At 36.9% G+C, this 25,491-nt stretch overlaps 1 protein-coding gene across 2 annotated transcripts in view; it reads right to left on the bottom strand.

Annotated features, from left to right (window-relative positions):
• Positions 1-2,197: 2,197 nt before the first annotated feature.
• The window catches only part of Gabra4 (gamma-aminobutyric acid type A receptor subunit alpha4), an 82,060-nt gene continuing 58,766 nt past the window's right edge, over positions 2,198-25,491 (bottom strand). For both annotated transcript variants that reach the window (XM_005080795.4, XM_040747164.1), the window contains one exon: positions 2,198-4,904. In XM_005080795.4, coding sequence (XP_005080852.1) covers positions 4,383-4,904 — 522 coding nt within the window. In that variant the 3' untranslated portion in view covers positions 2,198-4,382. The remainder of the gene's footprint in view (positions 4,905-25,491) is intronic.

Here is a 25,491-nt window from a genome sequence, read left to right on the forward strand (position 1 = left end):
TATTTGAATGGTATAATCTTTCAGGGGGAGAAAATATCTAATACATAAAAAAGGGATATTTTTGTTTTGCCTTATTTTAATGATAAGCGCATTTTACTTAGAAATAAACCACAGCTTGAAGTAATAATATGTATTTCTCAATAATAATAATGTATTTGTGGCTCAAACTATAGCATATATCTATTATAAGTATATGCTTATATATACCATGATATTCATATGATATTGAAATTGAAACAAGCCATATCAATTATGTTATTTACCTCCCTTTTTTCAGTACCAGGGTAGTCCATGTGGTCAGAACATAAAACCCACTGCATCCTCTTCTCTCTTTCTTTCCCAATACAAATTATTCTCAGTTTTAGAAGAGCACACCAGTTAAATTAGGGAACTGATGAATAAAGAATTTTTCTATCTCTTCTCCTGGATCAGAAACAATTGCCTTTATAGATAAAATAGAATACACACATTTTTATGTATTACGTGAAATAAGGTCCATGGTAAGGTTAGTGATTGAAAAAAGACCTTTTAGAAGTTCAATCCAGCCTACTGCATTTATCTTCATCATTAACTAATCTGTGACTCATCTCGAATATGAAAGAGAGTGATGTTGCTCTGTCTTTTTTGTGGGGCTCCAGATAAACACTGAACCAAACTCCTGGAATCCAGTTGCAAAGAGTGAGGAGTGATGAGCAAAGGAGTCAATTCCAGGCTGGAGAAGCACACAGAAGCAGTTGACCTGAACAAGGGGAAGTTCATGGACCCCAGACTGATAGGTGGGAAATCAGCATAGGATCAATCCAGATCCCCTGAACATGGGAGTCAGTTACAAAGCCTGGACAATCTATGGGGCCTCTGGCAGTGGATCAGTATTTATCCCTAGTATATTAATGAACTTTGGGAGCCCATTCCACATAGATGGATACTCTTTCAGCTTAGACACACAAGGAAGGGCCTAGGCCCTGCTCCAAATGATATTACAGTCTTTGAAGATCCCCTATGTAAGACCACACCATCCCTGGGGAGCAGAAAGCGCATGGGATAGGGGTTGGTGGGAAGCTGGAGAGGAGGGAGGGTAGAGAGACCTGGGATTAACATGTAAAACAAGTTTGTTTCTAATTTAAATAAAAATTTTAAAAATGTGGGGCTCAGTTTAAAGTGTTTGTTACAGAAAGTAATAGGTCTATGCACAAACCTTTGGTTTTCACCCTGGGTTAATCATGTAAATATATTTTATAACTAGTCATGCCTGGAGGAAATTAGAAGTGATTAAACAGGTATAGCCAACTAACTTTGTAATGAAAAACTGAAATTAACATATTCACCAGTAAAATATAAAAGAATTCTGAATTTAATCTTTAGAGATGGAGTTATACAAAAGGTACCATTGTCAGACAGAAGATATTTGTTTGTTTATTCCACCACTGATGAGTACTTTGGGGTCCCATGGTCATTCTTATGAATAATGGTGAAAAGTAACTAAATCTTCACACAAGAATTCCAATGTGCCTTGAAGTTATGAAGAACACATAATTTATGACCAAAGGAAAAGATAAGAAAGTCTCAATGAAATGAAGCATATATTGTTACTATTAAAATGTCACGTGCAAGTGAGATAGATTCTGTATACTAGCAATAAATTGTTTTGGTCAAGTTAGTCTTCAAATGAACAATGGAGACTCCTTGAATAATTTAGTCTTTACTGGTCATAGGGATACACGCATGCAATCTGATAGTTTGGGGAACAGAAAGGACAAACTTGGATTTGAGATCAGCCTGATCTACATAGCAACTTGAAGACTACCCTGGATACAAAGAATCTACCTTATTCCCTGCCCCCAGGGCAGGAGCATTTACCTTGATTTCCTTTTTTAAATTATTACTGTTTATTCTCCTAGGGTTTTGTTTTTATTTGAAGCCAGTGTTGCACTCTATCCCATAATGGCCTATAACTCACTCTGTAGCCTCAAAACTTATGGCATTTCTCTGCATCAGCCTCCCCAAAACTGGGATCACAGGTTTGAACTGTCAGGCCGAGGAGGGTCAGATATTTTTCAATTGTTTAAATCCCATAAAAATTTTAAAAGAGTGTGTTTTAAAACAGGTCAATAAAACACTTAAAGTTTATAGAGAATGAGTATGAATCTAAAAAAAGACAAAAGAGAAAAAACAAAACAAATGAAAACAAGAGTAAGCATTCATCTCCAAAGCAAAAAGATCATTGTATTGTTACAAAAAATGATGGTGTTTTCCCATTACAGCTCTAAGCATTGGAATAAAAGTCTTTAAAAGCATTTTCAAACTCGTGAAATAATTTAGTATAAGCTTTTATGTACAATTAATTTTATTAAATGTATAAACATATTTACACATGTTCCTGGGCCTCATATTGCTGGAATCAATTTATAAGTGAGGATTTCTTCCACATCTTTTAACTTTAAAGTGTTTTAATTCTATAAAACATTTAGAAATAAAAAAGAAGAAATCCTCAGATGGAGGTCAATGAAAATTTGACATTTTTAAATTTTATAAGTTTCATGGGCAACTATTACAAAGCAATGTAGTAACACAAAAGTTCATATTAATCAGTATAATTTTCCCCCATAAAATAAGATATTCTGTCTATAAGATGTCTATTTCTATCAAATGTTTCCCCCCTCAAGTCCAGAGCATATTTACTTACATATACCAAGAACAGGTAGAAATACAGGGGGGAAATTAGGAAGTGAAACAACAAAAAGACCAACCAGGATGAGTTATTCAGAAAGCTGCAAGTGATTCAGTTAGGATATTGGGCCTACATAATGAAAAGGTAAAGCCAGTACTTGAAAATCCAGATGTATTGCATAACAGTGACTGACAACCCATCCAAGGCTGTAATGTTTTTATTCCTTTCTTTCTCTAACTGCACCTTTAATTTTTAAAGTGCCTTGGTTATAAAACCTTATCAAATGCCTAGAAAACAAATACAAACCATGCCAGGCATACAAACGTTATGACCACAAAAACTTGCAAGAATATTGGCATGTTGGCAGCTAATTTCTCTACTAGGATAAACATACAGTAGGTCTGTGGACTATGATTTGTGTGATTCTGGTACAGTGAGAAAACTGTGTTAGGTGACCTGCATCAGATTTGACACAGTAATCTTTTAGGTTTTCCAGTGCCCAGATTTTTATGTTTCAGGTATATGATGCTTTTTCACCTATAGAACAATCTCTATCATTATTTCATTATAGTTTGAGAACCAATCATCAAGATTTTACTAACATGTACTTACCTCAAAGTGGCTATAGGAACAAATGTATTTGTTTTCCTCTGTCAGTGCAGGAGAAGCAAATAAATTGGCTACGCTGTCAGACTCTAACTAAATTACCTTCATTAACGAACATAATGTCCTCGGTTAAAGTATGGTTCTTTTACATGCACTGATGATCCTACTACTGAAGGGACTTTGTAAAAGTGAAGGAACTTCCCTGAAAACTGTCTCTAAACCACCTACAGCAAGAAAGTTCCAGGCTCTGAGGAACTAGTGGAAAATGTGTACCGTACATAACTGAATAAGATACTATGAAAAAGAATTTGTACAAGGAATTTAACTTTGGCTCAGAGCACAACATTTCAAGTCAACTGTTAGGTATTTTTTTTTAACCAACATGTGGCAGAAAAACACATTTGCCCTGGTCAGTATCTGTTATTTGATGCAGCAGAAGTTTCGCTGCATTTATCAGTGTTTTCTTGGTTCCATTTTCCTCTTCTAGAGGTGTTTTGTTTAACAGAGGAAGTTTTTTTCTTGCAGATAGTGTGTGCAACTGCAAAGGTCACTGCTGGTGACTTCCAGTACACTATTCTGGTTAAGGGCAGTGCCAATGGGAAATTTTTGGTCACTGGTTGATTTCATGGGGTGTATTTTAAAATATCACACTCTTTTCCAAAATTCAATGCAAAAATATACATTACATATCTCTTCTGGCACTAATTTTCTTGTTCTGACTTTCCATAATGGTCTGATTTACATCCAATTTGAACACTGAACAGATTCTTTTAAAATCATCTTTCTATAAGGAAAGATGATTCACTTTCTGGACACTAGGGAATTAATCAACTCTCTCAATATCTATCTGATTCGCATTTTATTTTTGGTTTTTCAAGACAGGTAGCTTTGTAGACCAGGCTGGCCTCGAACTCACAGAGATCCGTTTGCCTCTGCCTCCCGAGTGCTGGGATTAAAGGCTTGCGCCACCACCATCCGGCTGACTTGTATTTTTTAACTAAAAAATGACATATAATTTTTATTTTAGTAAAGAATGCTTATCTTTAAAAACATTCAAAAAGGCAGTCTGAATTCCATAATCTTTTATGAAATTACTACAGCAACAAAATTACATTAGACTTTCTGATTTCTCCATGGTGTCCTTCGATAAATAGACAACCCAGTAGACCATGTTAAATGCCCCAAATGTGACTGGGAAGAGAATACGAGCATATTTGTCTATTTTACTTGTGCCAGATCCAGACGGTGGTGGAGCAGAGGGAGGAGGTGTGGCTGGCACAGTCCCAGGTGCCCCTGTGGTATTAACTGTGGTCTTAATTCGCCCAAGTCTCGACCCAAATGCAGGTCGAGTAGAAGTCGACCCCAAAGAAGCTGGTCTCGATGTGCCACAAGGAGTGGGAGAGGGTGCAGATGAAAGACTTCTTGCTGCGGATATTGTCTCAGCTGCATTTGCCCTGCTGAATGGATTTGGACTGGAAGCTAAGTACTCTTTCCTTGTGGCTTCAGCAGGCTCTTGGACTGTGGAGGTCTTGCTGGAATGGTTTCCCACCTCAGTTCTGCTGTTGGTATCAGATTCTGAGTGGACCAAGGCATTTGTTCTTTTTCTCATATTCAAATTGGTATGTGTATTCTGAAAAAGATATATCAAAAATTACCCTGATTACATAATTTTATGTAGATCTATACCCAATTCAAAGGTAATGTATGACCCTTGGGTCTGTAAAATAACTATTTTAAATCCCATTGCAACCATTTAACAAGATATAATTGCTTACTTCTAGCTGTGTTAATAGTAAGTAAAGAGACAGAGAAGTCAAGAGGATTGAGAGGAGGCTTACCAATGGTGATGGGAATAAACAGGCCTCAGAGGTCATCAATGAAAAAAAATAATTGAGAACTCATTTTGGAGAGACGGACATTTTCTGTGACTACATATTGTGATACTACACTCAAGACATTTTTAATGGTTCACTCCTTACATCCTGCTTTTATGAATTATGACTTCAAGGTCAATGAGTAGAGTTTGAAAACAGAAGAAAACAGTTTCACAAAACAGAGCCAAAGCAGACTCAAAGAGGCTTAGAATGCATCCCTCATGTCAGCTGGAGTGTTCATCTCAACAGATTGCAACTGAACTAATGAGAACTGAGACCTAACATATGGCACCTAATTTCAGTGGAGACAACTGGAATCAAAATCAACAGCAACATAAAAGCTGAAGACAGCATTATGTACCCTGCACTTTTCCTCTACAATTTTTAAGTCCCATCTTATAGAAAGGAATAATCAATTTTAATTTATTCTAAAATACTACACACATTATGAAGAATATGAAAGTGTTTGGAGGGTATATACTATTGCTGGAAAGAAATTATGTATACCTACATATCATGAAATAAAAAAAACATAAGAAAAGTAAATATATTGGAAGTAAATCTTGGACAAAATGCTAAACAGGGACAGAGAGAAGGGTCAACTAATAAGGCATTTGCTGGCAAGCTGGTTACTGGAGTTCCGTCCTCAGGACCCACATAGTGGAAGGAAAGAACTGTCTCCAGTAAATTGTTCTCTGGCCTCCACACTCATGCTGTCACTTTTACATTCTTATGTGTATGTGTTCCTAAATGCACACGCACAGGCAAACGTATACACACACACACACACACACACACACACACAAATACACACACAATAAGGAAATGCAAAGTTAAAATAACTCACAGTACATGGAGAAGAGAAGGGAGTGAAGAATTATTACTTACAGACATTATGTGTGTGTGTGTTTCTCCTCATAGTTTTATTATAGTTTCATTAATGCTAAACCTAATGATGGGTGACTTCTAACTCCATCCATAATTGAATAACAGAGACTGAATTTTCTTCCCTGATTGAAATGAATAAAGTCCTATATAAAATACACAAAACAACTCATTATCTGAATGCACTGAATATCAAACAGCACCAGATGAGAATCACTGAGAGAGAAGAAGCAAATCTGAGAGTTTCCATATTGTGGTGCAAAAAGCAAAAAAAAAAAAAAAAAAAAAAGACCCCAGGAGAAAGCTAGCCAACCTACTGAACTGAAGAGATTATGTGAGAATGTATAGAGAGCAAGGTGGCTAACATTTGTAGGACATAGAACTGAGAAGTATAATGTCGAACAACAATCTTCAAAAGTTTAAACAAAGTCATGTTCAGTCAAGAGCAGTTTATGAGTAAGAGGTTCTCATCCATGATTGAAAAATAGAACCACCAGAAAGTATGGAAGAAAGCAGTACTTGATACTCTCCCAAAGACAAGTATAATGATTGAGTAGTTCCATTAGTCAAATTTGAAAAGTATCAGTATAAACTCAAAGGCTTTGCTTCAGAAGTATGGAATGAATTGTTCTAAAGAGAGACATTAGCTCTAATAACCCTACTGCTGATTCATGGATTTTAATAGCAAGATAAGAAGATGAAGCTGACTCCATTAACTTATCTGTTCTCCAGGAAAAAGTACAAGAATATTTAAGAGCCTCTTCAGAATTCCCTCTAGACCAGTATTCTTCTAGAGCTTTCTTAAATCCTGTGAATCACACTCTGTGTAGTGGACTGGTTATAAAACTGACTCTAAGCCATTATGTATCTGTATAATCACATCCCATAATATAATGTTCACACTCCTCTCCCATCAAGAGATAGAATCCATTTGCCCATAATATGCCTTACTATTTTCTTTGGTTAATAATGTACTATGATAATGACAGTTTGACATTTCCAAATCCACCTCAAGAGTTCTGATTAGATTTCATCTTGCTGAAAGTGTTGTAAACACAATGATAAAGAACACTTCCATGTTAATTTGTAGGGTAAGAGACCATTGGAACATAAGCACTTACCCCAGCTAAACCAAACAACAAGCTGATGGGTCTGTTCCACCTAAGAGAATATAAACAGTCTAGGCAAGCTAAGTCAACACAAACAGAAATTTCACAATGTTCTGTAGAAATGAAAGCAAAAGTAAATATTTATTGTATGCACCTAAGTACTGTCATGACTTATTAGGCAGCATTGTTCTTTCAACATATTAAAGTCTATAGACCAATAAAATCAAGCATTTAGGCAGAAGAGCTTTCTAAATCTCTCTTGTGAGGGACCTTCCTTCAACCATTTGTGCTAATGAAAATGCTACTTTGCTCAGAACTCATAGAGGACCTTCAGAGGGTGCGGTTGCCTAATATTACACAATAGCAAAATAACCAAGCTGTGGCCTTCTTCAGAATTCCATTTGTCAGCCATTACAATATTATTCACCTAGGAGAAATTTTTGTGTTTCTTTCCTTTTTGAAGAGGAAAGTAAGAAGTTCTGACTGGTCAGAAGTCACACCAAGTATTACTAAGTGTGTAATTTGCTGTACTGAAAAGCCCTTCTACTCAGAGGCAAATGGATGGAACTAAAAAAAACATCCTAAGTCAGGTAACTCAGTCACAGAAAGACAAATATGGTATGTACTCACTCATGTATGGATTCTAGACATAGTGAAAAGGATTATCAGGCTACATTCCATACCTCCAGAGAAGCTAGGAAAAAAGGAGAACCATAAGAGAGACATACATGGTCCCCCAGAGAAACAGAAAGGGACAAGAGGCCCTGAACAAATGGGAAATATGGGGAGAGAGGGAGGGAGGTAGGAGAAATAGGAGGGGAGAAGGGGGGAGACAAAGAGGGATCAGGAAGTTGAGTGGGGAGAGGAATAGAAAAGAACAAGAAAAGAGACACATCAATAGAGGGAGCCATTATAGGTTTAAAGAGAAATATGGCACTAGGGAATTATACAGAGATCCAAAAGGATGACCCTAACTAGGACCCTAAGCAATAGTGGAGAGGCTTCCTTAAATGCCTGTCCCCTATGAGAATGATGACTACCTTAAATGCCATCCTAGAGTCTTCATCCAGTAGCTGATGAAGGCAGAAGCAGAGATCCACAGCCAAGCACTGAGCCAAACTCCTAGAACCCAGTTTCAGAGAGGAAGGAGTGACAAAGAAAGGGGCCAAGATCACGCTGGGAAAACCCATAGAAATACCTGAGCTGAGCAAGTGGGAACTCACAGACCCCAGTCTGACAGCTGGGGAACCAACATAGAATCAAACCAGGCCCAATGAACATGGGTGTCAGTTAGGAGCATGGGCCAGTCTATTGGGCCTTGGGAAGTGGAACCAGGATCTATCCGTAGTGCATGAACTGAATTTGGGAGCACATTTCCCATTGAGTGATACTCTCTTAGCCTAGATACACAGGGGAGGGCCTAGGCGCTACCCCAAATGACTTGACAGATTTTAATGATCCCTCATGGAAGGCCTCACTCTCCCTGGGGAATGGATGGGGTGATGAGATGGAGGGGTCATTGGGGGTTATGGGAGGGTGGGAGAGAACAGAAATTGATATGTAAAATAAGATTTATTCTAATTTAAATAAAGTTTATATATATAAAAAAGAAATGTGGCTGAGCCTTTCAAAAACTGCTGAGAAGTTTATTCAAGACTTGGAAATCAGATGTATGGTATATTATTTCAGTGTCATAAAGGTTTATGGATTAGTAGGCCACCCAAGGGATGTGAATGTTTTAGGATATTTTACCACAGTGTGATTCTGCTAATTATTATTTGATTTGTGACTAGATACTGTAAAATTTCCATGTTAAGTTGTAGCTTCATGACTAGCAAAATATATCAGCAATGCTTATGGTTTTCTTTCTCTGCATGGAACAAAACAGCTCTGCATCAAAACTAGCCATTGTATTCAAGAATTCATTCCTTATAAAACTAAGTGCCCACATGAAAAAACTGGAGAACAGTCATACTAGAGAATTAATAGCACAGCTGAATGTTCTAGAACAAAAAGAAGCAAACTCCCCCAGGAGGAGCAGACGCCAGGGCTGAAATCAATCAAGTAGAAACCAGACAAACACTGAGAAGAATCAATGAAACAAAGAGTTGGTTCTTTGAGAAAATCAACAAAATAGATAAACCTCTGTCCAAACTGACCAAAAGACAGAGGGATAGCATGCTAATTAACAAAATCAGGGATGAAAAAGGGGACATAACAACAGACTCAGAGGAAATCCAGAGAATCATCAGGGCATACTTTGAAAATCTGTACTCCACAAAATTTGAAAATTTAAAGGAAATGGACAATTTCCTGGATAGATATCACTTGCCAAAACTAAATCAAGAGCAGATAAACAATCTAAACAGACCTATAACCCCTAATGAAATAGAAGCAGTCATCAAAAGTCTCCCAAATAAAAAAAGCCCAGGCCCAGATGGCTTCAGTGCAGAATTCTACCAGAAATTCAAAGAAGAGCTAATTCCAATACTCCTCAAAGTATTCCACACAATAGAAGTAGGACGCCCACTGCCAAACTCTATGAGGCTACAATTACCTTGATACCCAAGCCACACAAAGACACGACTAAGAAAGAAAACTATAGACCAATTTCCCTCATGAACATTGATGCAAAAATACTTAATAAAATACTCGCAAACCGGATTCAAGAACACATCAGAAAAATCATCCACCATGATCAAGTAGGCTTCATCCCAGGAATGCAGGGATGGTTCAACATTAGAAAATCGATCAATGTAATCCACCATATTAACAATCTGCGAAAGAAAAACCACATGATCATCTCACTAGATGCTGAAAAAGCCTTTGACAAAATCCAGCACCCCTTCATGATAAAGGTCCTAGAGAGATCAGGGATAACAGGAACGTACCTGAATATAATAAAAGCAATATACAGTAAACCAACAGCTAACATCAAACTAAATGGAGAGAAACTCAAAGCAATTCCTCTAAAATCAGGAACAAGACAAGGCTGTCCACTCTCTCCATATCTCTTCAATATTGTACTTGAAGTTCTAGCTACAGCAATAAGACAACAAAAGGAGATAAAGGGGATACAAATAGGAAAAGAAGAAGTCAAACTTTCACTATTTGCAGATGATATGATAGTTTACATAAGTGACCCAAAAAACTCCGCAAGGTTACTCCTAGAGCTGATAAACACCTTCAGCAATGTGGCAGGATACAAGGTAAACTCAAAAAAATCAGTGGCTCTATTATATACAGATGATGAAGTGACTGAGAAAGAAATCAGAGAAACATCACCCTTTACAATAGCCAAAAACAGCATCAAATATCTGGGGATAATGTTAACCAAGGAAATTAAAGACCTGTATATCAAGAACTTTGTGTCTTTAAAGAAAGAAATCAAAGAAGATACCAGAAAATGGAAAGATCTCCCATGCTCTTGGATTGGTAGGATCAACATAATAAAAATGGCAATCTTGCCAAAAGCAGTCTACAGATTCAATGCAATCCCTATCAAAATTCCATCACAATTCTTCAAGGACCTGGAAAGAACATTAATCAACTTTATATGGAAAAACAAAAGGCCCAGGATAGCTAAAACATCCCTATACAATAAAGGAACTTCAGGAGGCATCACCATACCTGACTTCAAGCTCTATTATAGAGCTATAGTCCTGAAAACAGCTTGGTATTGGCACAAAAATAGACAGGTAGACCAATGGAACCGAATTGAAAGCTCTAATTTTGACCCACACACCTATGAACACTTGATTTTTGACAAAGAAGCTAAAACTGTACAATGGAAAAAAGAAAGCATCTTCAACAAATGGTGCTGGCATAACTGGGAACTGGTATGCAGAAGACTGCAGATAGATCCATGTTTATCGCCTTGTACAAAACTTAAGTCCAAATGGATCAAAGATCTCAACATACATCCAGCCTCACTGAAACTTTTAGAAGAGAAAGTGGGAGATACTCTTCAACGAGTTGGTACAGGAGACCACTTCCTAAACATAACACCATTGGCACAGGCTCTGAGATCGACAATTAACAAATGGGACCTCCTGAAACTAAAAAGCTTCTGTAAGGCAAAGGACACAGTCAAAAAGACAAAAAGGCAGGCCACAGAATGGGAAAAGATATTCACTAACCCTACATCTGACAGAGGGCTAATCTCCAAAATTTACAAAGAACTCAAGAAACAAGTCTCCAAAACACCAAAGGATCCACTTGAAAGGTGGGGTAAAGAGCTAAATAGAGAATTCTCAGTAGAGGAGGCTAAAATGGCCAAGAGACACTTAAGAAAGTGCTCAACATCCTTAGCCATCAGGGAAATGCAAATCAAAACAACTCCGAGATACCATCTTACTCCTGTCAGAATGGCTAAAATCATAAACAACGAAGACAATTTATGCTGGAGAGGATGTGGAGAGAGAGGGACACTCCTCCACTGCTGGTGGGAGTGCCGACTCATACAGCCTTTTTGTAAATCAGTATGGAGATTCCTCAGGAAAATGGGAATTAATCTACCACAAGACACAGCAATTCCACTCTTAGGCATATATCCAAATGAGGCAAGTTCATACAACAAGGGCATCTGCTCCACTATGTTCATAGCAGCATTGTTTGTAATAGCCAGAACCTGGAAGCAACCTAGATGCCCCTCAACTGAAGAGTGGATAGAGAAAATTTGGTACATTTACACAATGGAGTATTACTCAGCAGAAAAAAATAATGGAATCTTGAAATTCGCAGGGAAATGGATAGCACTGTAAGAAACCATCCTGAGTGAGGTAACCCAGTCGCAAAAAGACAAACATGGTATGTACTCACTCATATATGGATTTTAGACGTGGATCAGGATAGTGCCAGTTTGCACTTCCACTGATAGAGAGTCTGGGAAACAGGAAAGAACCTAAAAGATATGCATATATGCATAGTACCCAAGAGAAGAGGATGGAGACAAGATCCTCTGAATGGATGGGGAACACGGCGAGGAGTGGGGGGGGAGTGGGACCTGGGAAGAAGAGAGGGGATGAAAAGGAAGAGAGTTGGTCATGGGGGAAAAGGAAGTTGAGGTGGTGGGGGTAGAATAGGGGGATGAGGGAATCATAGGATCGAATACAGATCAGGCACCAGAGCGACCTCGAGTGATCTAAGGGGATAACACCAATTGGCAAGCTAAGCAATAGTGGAGAGACCACCTCGAATGCCCATTCCTGATAATGAACTTGATGTCTATAACCATCCGGGAGCCTTTATCCTGTGACTGATGGAAGCAGAGGCAAACACACAATTAATCACTGAACTGAACCCAAGGAACCCAGTGACAGAGAGAGAGGAGTGATGAGCAATTGACAAAGAATGGGCTGGCAAAACCAGCAGAGACAGCTGATCTGAACAGGGGAGAGCTCTTGGATCCCAGACTGACAGTGAGGAGGCCAGTATGGGACTGATCTGGACCCCCCCAAATGTGAGTGTCAGCGAGAAGGCCTGAGCAACCTATGGGGCCCTGAGCTGTGGATCAGTGTCTATCCCTGATATACAAACAGTCTTCGTGTGCCTATAGCACAAAGAGGGATGCTCTCTCAGCCTGGACTCTTAGGGGAGTGCCTGGACCCTACCCAGAGTAAAATGACAGACTCTGATATCCCCTATGTGGAAGGATTTGGCAATAGGGTGGGAGGGTGGGGAGAAAGGGGAGTGGGGGAGGAGGGGAGGGAGAGGGAACTGGGATTGACATGTAAAACAAGCTATTTAAAATAAAAAAAATTGAAAAAAATTCAAACAGAAAAAAAAAAAAACGCTTTAGAGGGGCTGAGGGCAGGATCAGCAGTGAAACCCCTGCCAAGAATCCACCAATGAGAGACTAGGGCAAAGAGTAGTGAGTAAACACCCTTGTGATGAAAATGTGAGGGCCTAAATTTGAATTCCTGATGACATAAACCCAAGGAGCAGTTGAACACATCAATAACCCCAGTGCTATGATGGCAATATATCAGTTACAGGCAGGATGTTGTGAGCCAGATGGCGTGGTTTATATAGTACCAAACAACCAAGAGTCTGTCTCTAAACAAGGTGGAAAGCAGAGACCAAAATCCAAAATTTTCCTCTGACCTCCACATGCATTCAATCCATGTCACGTGCACTCCCCCTCCACACACAAACACTCAGGCATACAGAGGTTGCCCTTTCTCCAAGATTTTGAGCTAGTTTTTCACCTGAGTAGTTGATTAATGAATTGAACAAATCTTGACATATGTATATCTGACATTTATAAAGGTAAATTTTTGATTGTTTGAAAACTATATTTTGATATATATTCTAGATATATTTCAAAGTATTTAGAATTATACATCAACAAAGCAAGAAGCAATGGGAAGGAAGAAAATAGAATAAACGGTGTTATTATGGTCGCTGTACAGAACCAAAACCAAATCTGTGTATGTCTAGTTTAAATGTGTTAATGAGCTTCTAGATATAATGAGTGTCTTATTAATCACTGTAGTTTAAATTACTCAGTAGGAACCAAATTCACAACTGATGAGAATGCTATACAAAGTGCAGATCCTTCAAAGTGTTTGCATAAAAAGAAATTATATCCAAAGCCATGTTTACTCTTTGTGGAGCCAGCTATTACGCTATTGTAGGTAATACAAAAGCAAATAAGTTATCTGGATTTTATTCTCAATCTAACTGAGAAGGACTAAGAAATCTCAATAGTATCTATCGTTCCTACACGAAGGAAAAAGGAATTTGACTAATTTGAGACTTAAATCATTGCTCTTTGCCAAGCAACCAAATGCTATTTAAAGTATCTTCTATTTATATATGAAGGTAAACTGTGTAAAGAGTAGTCATCATTTCTCATCATGGCAAACCACCAAAGGACAGAGGAATCTATTCCTAGCCAGCATAGGACTCACTACAAAAAATGTTGGCATTGAAGTTATGTTTTGGAGAAAATGAAATATCATTCAGTGTGATGTTGATTCATGCACAGTTTAGGATCTTCTATTAGTATTCCATAAACACATAGTAGTTTCCAACAGGTCCTAAGCATCATCTGAAGTTTTAATCAATTTGAAATCACTTTGTCACTAGTCACAATAGCCTAAAGGGGGAAAAATATAGTGGGATAGAGATAGGAGGTGGCAGATACAAACATGACCAACAATTTAAGGCAGCAACCAGCAAACAGGATCAGATCCAAGCAATTCATCAATCATGACTGCAGTCTGGCACAATTTCTGCAGAAGCATTTTAGCTCAAAAAATTAAAATTCATCTCAACTTATTACTCTAGCAGTGAAAGGATAAAGTAACTAAGATTAGGTTTGCAGAATGCAAGCAGCTACATTTATATTCTTTGCCCAAGAAGCTAATGAAATTTAATAAAATATAATTTAGCACTCCTAAATTAAAGACTAACAAGACTAATAATGAACAGGTTTATCTTCCAGAATATCAATGAGTCATATATACAAAAAATAATAATCAAATAATGTAAAGACATTCAATGTTACTTGAACAGGTTTCAGGAGCAGTCTCTCTCTCGCCTCTCTCTCTCTCTCTCTCTCTCTCTCTCTCTGTCTCTCTCTCTCTCTCTCTCTCTGTCTCTCTCTCTCTCTCACACACACACACACACAAACACACACACACACACACACACAAACACACACACACACGGAAATAAATGTGTGGTAGAACTGCTACAAATATGCCCAGAGGTAATGATTTACTGAGATCTATCAATAGTGGTTTTAGAAAGTTCTCTTGTATAGAAATGAAAAACACCTCCAAATAAACATGCTAAATATTTCATCAATATTTTCCAAGGGATTCTATCATATATTGAGCTCCAGAATATAGAAATGAAAACACTGAGTTCCCAATTTATTATATTTCATTTCCTCCTGGTGTTAGCATTTAATCCAATCTTCACATTTCCATAAGCTATAGAAATATTACTTTCAATGCCAGGTACTGGAACAAACATCTATCTTCTATTTGAATTACCCAACCCCTTCCTGAGATTTTTAAAAATTCATTTTGTCTGTCTCATACTTGAGGGTTCGACACATTAGGATTTCTTTGAAATAAGTAGTTTTGTGGTCAATTTTGTTTCAGAGCAATTCCTGTTGTTTTTTTTTTATTCTTAAGCCTGTTGTATATTATACATGTCCTCATTGGGAGACGCTACTTTGGTGGCAACTTAAGCAGTCAGAGCAGAAGTTTTCTGGTAAGTCAAGTACACGTTTTTGTTTTTTTCCCTAACACTGGCTAATTGATTACAGTATCAGAATCCCAAGCCAGGCAGAGCATAATTCCAATAGTGAATCTGTTATTTGTAGTTACTGGGTATGCAACAACCTATTTAACACCTAAAAATCTCAGACTCCTTCTGGCAACTAGGTTAATAGTATGTCTTCCTCATAATGAACACCCAGTATTCAGTAGGCATCAACTAAATAGCACGCAGGAATTCAATCTAGCTGAGGTCAGATAAAAAGAGTCTGTGTGTAACATAAAAATTATGTTGTAATGGATAATTATCAAAAATAAAATTTTGAAAGACACTATAATGTATATATAAATTATAAACAAAACTTCTAATACTCAGCAAAGTAGTTAAGAAGCTGATCACTAAAATAAGGAATAGGCTGTGGTGAAATACAACACAAAATGTATGTTGCTGGTTGAATAAGAAATAAATGCAAATAAACACAAAATTGTATTGATATTCAGAGATGAGAATTAACTGAGGCACAAAACAAACACAAAATGCAATTTGGGGAAAACAAGCAGAGCGCTACTACTACTAGACTGACTTCAGTAGAATAGCTCTTTTACAGCTAACCTTTTGCTCACAGGCTTTGGCTAAATCAGGCCCCACTAACAATGTCATGATCCATGCAGGAAAAACTATACTAACAAATATTTCAGCGTCTAAGCTCTATATAGCTGCATTATTATCTCACATTTTTGTCTCTTTACTGTCTTATCAATTATTGGTAAAACATAAATTCTAGTCATCGGGAAAACAATAATGGTTAGGAAACAACTATAAACCATTCTCCCTCAAAAAAGTACATTTCTTTTTTTTTAATTATTAAAATTTATTGTGTATACATTTTTCCTGCCTGAACACCGGAAGACAGTACCAGATCTCATTATAGATGGTTGTGAGTCACCATGTGGTGCTGGGACTTGAGCTCAAGACCTCTGGAAGAGCAGCCAGTGCTCTTAACCTCTGAGCCACCTCTCCAGTCATAATGCTTTAATAAGGCACACTATTAGCTCACCATTCCAGTCTAGTTAACCCACTCTTTAAAAAGTGAATATTAAAAAGAATTGAATCTGGGAACACAGTGACGTGGTATTCTATAGTCAAAATTTTCCTTATTTCTTACTTTAATTATAGTAGTCAAAAAATGAGGTGATGTGGGCATCAGATAAGAGATGATGGCAGAAGGCAACAAGCATCAAAGAAACTCATAAGTGCAAATATCAATAGTTTAATCACTGTAGTTTGAATTAAACTCTGTCCTCCTTGAATTCCTACGGCTGAATATATTAGGCAGGGGTATCTCATGGATGGTCCTCATAAAAGATGAGGATACACAGGAGACAGATCTCACCTATAGTGGGGGAGGACACAATAACAAGGAGGAAGCGAGACATCACAAGAATCTAAAGCCTTCCAGCCCATGGTCTTAAATTTTCCAGATTCTAAAATTAGAAGGAATTAATTTCTGTGGTTGAGTCCATCTAGTTTCTGGTTATTTTGTTATGTCTGCTTGAGCAGACTAAGAGGATCACCTAATGTCAAAAATTAAATCCATAGCATAGATTTTTTAAAATGCTGAATCAATCTTCTCTTGAGGAAAAATGAGCAACATCTAAACAAGTTTGTAGTTCTCCCTCTTTCAATTATTTTCTTTGGAGTTAGGCTTTTGTAAAAACTAAAAAATCCCAGGTAGAGTCAACATAAAAGCAATCCTGAGAAACTGAAAAGTGTTTGTAAAGGATTAAACATTAATTTTCTTCACATATTGTTACTTGACCTAGAAAAAAGTAACATATTGTCAAATGTACTGTGGGTCATGTGCATGTTTTTTCTAAGAGGTTAATATTGTCTAGATACTAGATTACCTCAAGTATCTCTTGGTAGTTTTTAGCTACTTCTCATATATATCTATCAGAGGGATATAGGTAACTGCATTTTTATTTAACCTTCTACTTTGGAGTTAGTTCCAATTGTTTCTTCAATCACCCAAAAATTCTCTCTAAACATTTCTAACTCTTTTCAAATTATGACTTGTGTATTGCTAAGCATGTTTGTTGAGTTTTAGAACATATGTTTATTTAAATATTAAAATCATATTTTACAAAATGATTTGTAATTTTTCTCTTTCACAGTTTATGTTTTTAATCCTTGAAGTGGAGCTAATATATAGATAATAGCTGATAAAACATTGCAAAATAACATGACTACTATAAAACAGTGGGTTAATAGCCTGTATATTGAAAAAAAACCCCTAAAATGTTGAATCTTTTGGTCAGAATTAAGTGACTAATGTTTAAAAGACAGATATGTCTTTCCAGGATTTGAGAATTAAGCAATATATACAACAAATACTAGCACTGAAATATGTATAATTGTGTATGTGGTGTTTGTAGTGTGGTGTGGTGTGGTATATGCACGTGCATGTACATTTGGAGGCCAGGGGAGTATGGTATGGCATCTTCTTTCTTCTATAGTTCTCAACTTTGTTGTGATGGGGTGAGGGTCTTTAACTGAACCCAAAGCTTGCCATTTGGGGTAGGCTGTCCAGTGAGTTTCCAGGATCTGCCTGTCTCCACACTACAACCTTGGGTTTATAGGCAATTATGGCCATATGCAACTTTTATGTGGGTACTAAGAATTCCAACTTGACTCCTCTCTTATGAACACTGAGTGCTCTTACACTCAACCATCTCAAATCAGCCCCATAAATATATGTACCTTTATACAACAATTAAGTATTTAATCTGAAATAAGTGAAATTTAAGTTTTGAAACAAACTTTGAAGGTAAACTCACTCTTTCAACCCAGCATTACATTATGAAATTGATTCATTGCAGCATCAGATTCTTTGCAACATTACATTCAAAGCTGGGAAATATTTACATAAGTTTTATTATTATTGTACAGTTGATATAATTTGATCATAATGAAATTTTGCTATCATACATAGTTATCTAGAAAGAGTCAGGGCTACCCCAACCCTATAGGAAGTTGTCATTGCAGTAGTCTGAATCACAATTTCATCTGCATCAACAGACACCAGGTATACAAAAGAGCCATTAGTCAAGACCAGATCCCCAACACACAGAGACAGAAAACAACAACAACAAAAATGTCATGGCTCAAGCAGTACCTGGCATATCCTTTTACAATAGAATAGTTATGTGACATAAAGATGCCTTTGATAACTCAAGCTGCATACTGAATTTCTTTGAAATGCCTGTGTTTTGTCTAGTGGATCTAAACATTTATATAATTTTAACATAGTTTATTTTTAGTAGAAAAAAGGACAAACCTCAAGTTTCATTTACAGCTAGATATTACTGTTGGGGAAAATATAAAAGATCTATGATATAATAAACAACAAATACTTCATTGAAGGCATTTATTCAACCAATTTATTCATTAATCCAAGAAGTTTTATTGAAAGGATAGATTTCACAGTCTACTCCCACCACCACTCAGGGAAGAGGTAGGCTCTTGCCCCCCTCGGTCCAATTTCTCTCCCCTTGCCCTCTCTGGGATCTCCTGGCCTGGGGACTGCATGCAAGTCTACTGGCCCCAAACTCAACAAACAACCTCTGCTGATAGCACTGTGCTAATACTACTCCCATTCACTGAGAGAGGGAGTGCCTCAGACCTGCCTGCACCCACCATGAGAACCATCATAGTACTGGACTTACTTGCACCCACCAGAAGAGAACCTTAGACCCTTACTAACCAGGAAAGGAAAAAACCCCTCCTGTATCCACTGGAAGAAGGGATGGGAAGACAACAATATAAGAACACATTCAATAACAGGAAAACCAATATGACATCACCAGAGACTAGTGACGCTACACCAGCAAGATCTAAACACCCCAACACAGATGAAACAGAAGAGAATGACCTTTAAAACAATTTCATGAAGATGATAGATACCCTAAAAGAGGAAATGAGAAAATTCCTTAAAGAAATGGAACAAAAGACAAACCAAAAATTGCAAGAAACAATTCAAATAGTGCAAAGTTTGAAAGCTGAAATAAACAATAAAAACAAACACAGTCTGAAGGAATACTGGAATTAGAAAAGTTAAGTAAATGATCAGAAATTACAGATGGAAGCATTCACTAGGAAAAATAGATTCATCAACCAAAGAAAATCTTAAGTTCAATGAATCCCTAATACAAAATATCCAGGAAATATGGGACACGGTGAAAAGGCCAAATCTAAGAAAAACAGGGAAAGAAGATGAAGAAACCCAACTCAAAGTGCAGAAAACATATTTAACAAAATCATAGAAAAAAACTTTCCCAACCTAAAGAAAGATATGCCAATGAAAGTACAAGAAGCTTACAAAACAACAAATAGAGTGAACCACAAAAAAGTCCCTTCACCACATAATAGTCAAAACTCCAAACATAAAAGTTAAATAAGAATATTAAGAGCAGCAAAGGAAAAAAAGCCAAGTAACATATAAAAGCAAAACTATCAGAATCACACCCGACTTCTCCTTGGAAAAATCTGAAAGCAAGAAGATTCTGGATAGATATTATATCAACAAGAACAGACTATGGATGCAATCCCAGACTATACCCAGCAAAGTTTCCAATCACTATAGATGGAGAAAACAAGGTACTCTACTACAAAACCAGATTTAAACAATATATATATATCTACTAATCAAGCCCTAGAGAAACTACTGGAAGGAAAATTCAACATAAGAAAGGTAACTACACTCCAAAAAATAAACATAGGCAACAGATAATCCAACTTAACCAAAAGCCAAAAGAAAAAGCAGCATAAATCCACAAACAATAACCAAAACCACCAACAAATAAAAAACAAACAAGAATAGCACTCAGTGGTCCTTAATCTCCCTCAATATTAATGGTCTTAATTTACCTAAAAAAGACACAGGCTAACAGAATGGATATGAAGACAGAATACATCCTTATGCTGCATACAAGAAACACATTTCAACTTCAAAGACAGACATTACCTCAGAGTAAAGGGATGGGATAAGATTTTCCAATCAACTGGATCCAAGAAACAAGCTGATCTTAGTATCAAACAAATTAGACTACAAACTAAAATCAACCAAAAGAAATGAAGAAGGGCATTTCATATTCATCACAAAAAATCTGTCAGGAAGAAGTCTCAATTTGGAACATCTATGCCACAAATACAAAGGTACCCACGTTGCTAAAAGAAACATTACTAAAAGTCAAATCACACATAAGATCTCACACAGATATAGTGAGAAACATCAACAGCCCACTCTCATCACTAGACAGGACCACCAGACAGAAACCTAAAGAAACAAAAGAACTAACAGAAGTTATGACCCAATTGGGTTTAAAAGACATCTATAGAACATTCCATCCATACACAAAAGAATATACCTTCTTCTCAGCACCACATGGGACCTTCTCTAAAATGGACCACATATTTGGCAACATAGCAAACCTCAACAGGTATAAAAAAATGGATTACCCCATGTATCTTATCAGACCACCATGTTTTAAAATTAGAATTCAACAACAACATAAACTAGAAAAACCCTACAAACTCATGAATATTGAACAACGTACAATTCCACCATTTTTGGGTCAAGGAAGAAATAAAGAAAGAAACTAAAGACTTCCTAGAATTCAATGAAAATGAAGACACAACATAACCAAATTTATGGGACACTTTGAAAGCAGCACTAAGAGGAATGTTTGTAGCACTAAGTGCTCATGTGAAGAAACCAGAGAATAGCCACACTAGAGAATAAGCACCACAACTGAAAGCTCTAGAACAAAAAGAAGCAAACTCACTCCAGAGGAGTGGACTCCAGTAAATAATCAAATTGAGTGTTCAAATCAATAAAGTCAAAACAAAGAAAAAATACAAGGAATCAATGAAACCAAGAGTTGATTCTTCAAGGAAATCAACAAGATAGACAAACCTTTATCCAAACTAACCAGAAGGCAGAGAAAGAACATGCGAATTAACAAAACCAGGAAAGAAAAGGGGGACATAACAACAGACATTGAGGAAATCCAGAGAATCTTCAGGTTATACTTTGAAACCTGTACTCCACAAAATTGGAAATTTTAAACAAAATGAACAATTTTTCTGGATAGATATCACTTACCAAAATTAAATCAAGAACAGATAAGCAATTTAAACAGACTTATATCCCCTAATGAAATAGAGGCAGTCATCAAAATTCTCCCAACCAAAAAAGCCCAGGCCCAGATGGCTTCAGTGAAGAATTCTACCAGACATTCAAAGCAGACCTAATTCTAATACTCCTCAAAGTATTCTACACAATAGAAACAGAATATTAGTTGTCAAACTCTTTTAATGAGGTTATAATTACCTTGGTACCCAAGCCACACGAAGACACAACTAAGAAAGGGAACTACACACCAATATCCCTCATGAACATTGACGCAAAAATACTCAATAAAATACTAACAAATCAAATCCAAGAACGCATCATAAAACTCATCCACCATGATCAGGTAGGCTTCATCCCAGGAATGCAGGGATGGTTCAAAATAAGAAAATCTATCAATGTAATCTAGCATATAAACAAACTGCAAAAGAAAAAACACATGATCATTTCACTTGATGCTGAAAAAAACCCTTTGACAAAATCCAACACCCCTTCATGATGCAGGGATAACAGGAACATACTTGAGCATAATAAAAGTGATGTACAGTAAACCAACAGCCAACATCAAACTAAATGAAGAGAAACTCAACACTATTCCTCTAAAGTCAGAAACAAGACAAGGCTGTCCACTCTCTTCATACCACTTCAATATTGTCCTTGAAGTTCTAGTTAGAGAAAAAAGACAACAAAATGAGATCAAGGTGATACAAAGGAGGAAGCAAAACTTTCACTATTTGCAGATGATTTGACAGCTACTTAAGTGACTCGAAAAGCTCTACATAGGAAATCCTACAGCTGATAAACACCTTCAGCAAAGTTCAGGATACAAGATTAACTAAAAAAATCAGAACCCTATTATATACAAAAGATAAATGTGCTGAGAAAGAAATGAGAGAATCACCATCCTTTACAATAGCCACAAACAACAGAAAATATCTTGGGATAATGATAACCTAACAAGTAAAAGGCCTGTATAAGAAGAACTTTGAGACTTTAAAGAAAGAAATTAAAGAAGATACCAGAAAATGGAAAGATCTCCCATGCTCTTGGATAGCTATGATCAAAATAGTAAAAATGGCAGTCTTGCCAAAAGTAATACACAGATTAAATGCAGTCCCCATCAAAAGATTGGCACAATTCTTCACAGACCTTGAAAGAACAATAATCAACAGCATATGGAAAAATAAAAGACCTAAGATAGCCAAAACAACCCTGTACAATAAAGGAATTTCAGGAGGCATCATCATCCCTGACTTCAAGCTCTATTAAAGAACTATAGTCCTGAAAACAGCTTGCTATTGGCACAATAGACAGGTAGACCAATGGAATTGAACCAAAAACCTTGATATTAACCCACACACCTATGAACACTTGATTTTTGACAAAGAAGCTAAAGTTATATAATGCGGAGAGATCTGGCCCTAGTGAGATTTCTAGTGACTTACAAGTATGATACCAACTGGCAATCTAAGCAATAGTGAAGAGGCTACCTCAAATGCCCTTCCCCGATAATGAGACTGAGGACTAAACCTTGTATGCCATCCTAGAACCTTCATCCTGTGGCTGATGGAAGCAGAGGCAGACACTCACAGCTAAACACTGAACTACATTCCTGGAAACCATTTGCAGAGATGGAGGAATGATGAGCAAAGGTGTCAAGACCCTGCAGGTGAAGCCCACAAAGACAGCTGACCCGACAAGGGGGAGCTCTTGAACCGCAGACTAATGGCTGAGTGACCAGCATGGGACAGGATCCAGACCCTGTGAATGTGGCTGTTAGTGTGGAGTCTTCGGCAATCATTTGGGTCTTGGGTAATAGACCGTCATTTATCCCTGGCATTCGAATTGTCTTTGGGAGCCCATTCCACATGGAGTGATGTTCTCTCAGCCTAGTCCCTCCTCCAGATAATATGACAGACTTTGGAGATCCCCCATGAAGGACCTCACCCTCCCTGGACAGTGGAATGGGCATTAGGTGGGGGCTTGGGGGGTTTGGTAGGGGGTGGGGAAGGAGGGGAGATAGAGCTGTGATTGTCATGTGAAGCATTGCTTCTAATTTTAATAAAGTATAGATTTCTTCAAGTTATTTCACTGAGTGTTATGAAATATTTGTTTTACTATGTAAAGATGTGTTGCATTTGTTTATGTTGTGGAATATTTGTTTATGTAAAGAAGTATTGTATTTTTAACTATGCAAAGATATGTTGTTATTTTACCCTTGCCTGCCTATGGCACCTGATTTGTCTAATAAGAAGGTGAATGTCAAAAAAAAGGAATGAGGTATAAGCAGGCCTTCTTGACAGGGAGAATAAGTAGGAGGAGACACCAGGGAGAAGCTAGGGGACCGACAGACATACATGGATAAAGCAAGAAAGTAGAAGATACAGAATGAAAGTAAGATTAAAAAGTACTAAGTGAAAATGCGGATAGCTAGAAAAGATTAAATTAAAAGAGGAGTGGAACAAGCTTAAGCTAATGCCAAGCCTGTATATTGTCTCTGTGTCTTTATTTGGTTGCTGGTTGGTAGCCCAAAGAAAATTCCAACTACAACTGAGTATTAGATATACAATGAGCACAAATATTTCAGTTCTTGAAATTTCATGCAGGGATTATTAATCATTATGACAGTATATAAGTAATATAAATCAATACCATGTACTATGGACAAAGTTCACTACATGAATTTTACAGGTTGTAGAATAATATCATCTTGTTGCTGCAACTCATGAAATTGTATTAATGCTTTCATTCTGCAAGTGTGGATAATGGAGCCTAGAGAGGTTGAGAATATTTTCCAAAGTCAGTCAGTTAAAATATTTCAGAGTCTAAATTTGAATTCCAAATGATACGCTTAACCACTTTGGGAATCTGCTGGAAACTGTAAATACATATGGTTAGAAGACTTTTTTTTAAGCACAAGAGCATTTTTCTGAAGTATATCTACAACAATCCAGCTAAATCAGTGCTGTTAGTAAACAGCATGGTTTTTAAGACCTGAATTCAACTGTATGTAGGTTTGACTCTGCTCGAAAACCATTGATCCTAAGTCTCTGTTTCCCAGGTAAGCACCTCTTATGTTGGCAAGACATCATTGCAATATGTGTGAAAATATTTTCTTAACCCTACCTCCTTGTCTTTTGCCACTCAGAATAATCTGAATTTTTCTGGTTTTTTTTTTTGTTGTTGTTTTTTTTTTTTTTTGCTTGCTTGCTTGCTTGTTTTGTTTTGTGACTTGATTGCCATGAAATGTTTATCATTTGCTCCTGCCGAAATTTCTATTAATAAGCCTATATTCAGGTAACTTATTATACAGAAAGTTTTATCTTAGTAATAAATGCAACTTAGTTAAGTAAAGTTCTACTTTCCTTTTTTGTTTCTCTTTTTATTTTCTTGAGACAGATTTTGCTGTATAGCTCCAGCTGACCTCAAACTCAAAATCCTAGTCTCCTAAGTATTGAGATTGAAGGCAAGAGTCATCATAAACAGCTAGGATTTTTTTTGCTTAATTGAAGAAATATTCTCTTAGTTCAAGAGACGAATCAATATCTCCATTCAAACATCCACATTTTTCTATATCAGATAAAACACTTGCATGACACTCCTAAGAGAAGCTTTTTCTAAATTTGTGTTCACAGATTCTTCTTTAAGTTTGAACATAGCACTTTAAAATACTGTTGAGAAATTTACTATTGAAAACAAGATAAAGCTGTTGTAGAAGACACTGCAGACTCCACTCTGTAATCCAGAGAGAATTTCAATTAGTATAAATCTTTACTTTCAAACTTCAGAATGAGTCTTAAAACTTGTTAGTTCTAGATATGAAGCTAATGGAATTCAACAACATATAACAAATTAAGGATAAGGCAACCCCATGCACACAGGCATATGTAGCAGAAGATGACTTACTAAGTCATTTACTGTATA

The sequence above is a fragment of the Mesocricetus auratus genome, unplaced genomic scaffold (assembly GCF_017639785.1).
Source record: "Mesocricetus auratus isolate SY011 unplaced genomic scaffold, BCM_Maur_2.0 Super-Scaffold_100006, whole genome shotgun sequence".
In the NCBI taxonomy this organism is placed as follows: domain Eukaryota; kingdom Metazoa; phylum Chordata; class Mammalia; order Rodentia; family Cricetidae; genus Mesocricetus; species Mesocricetus auratus.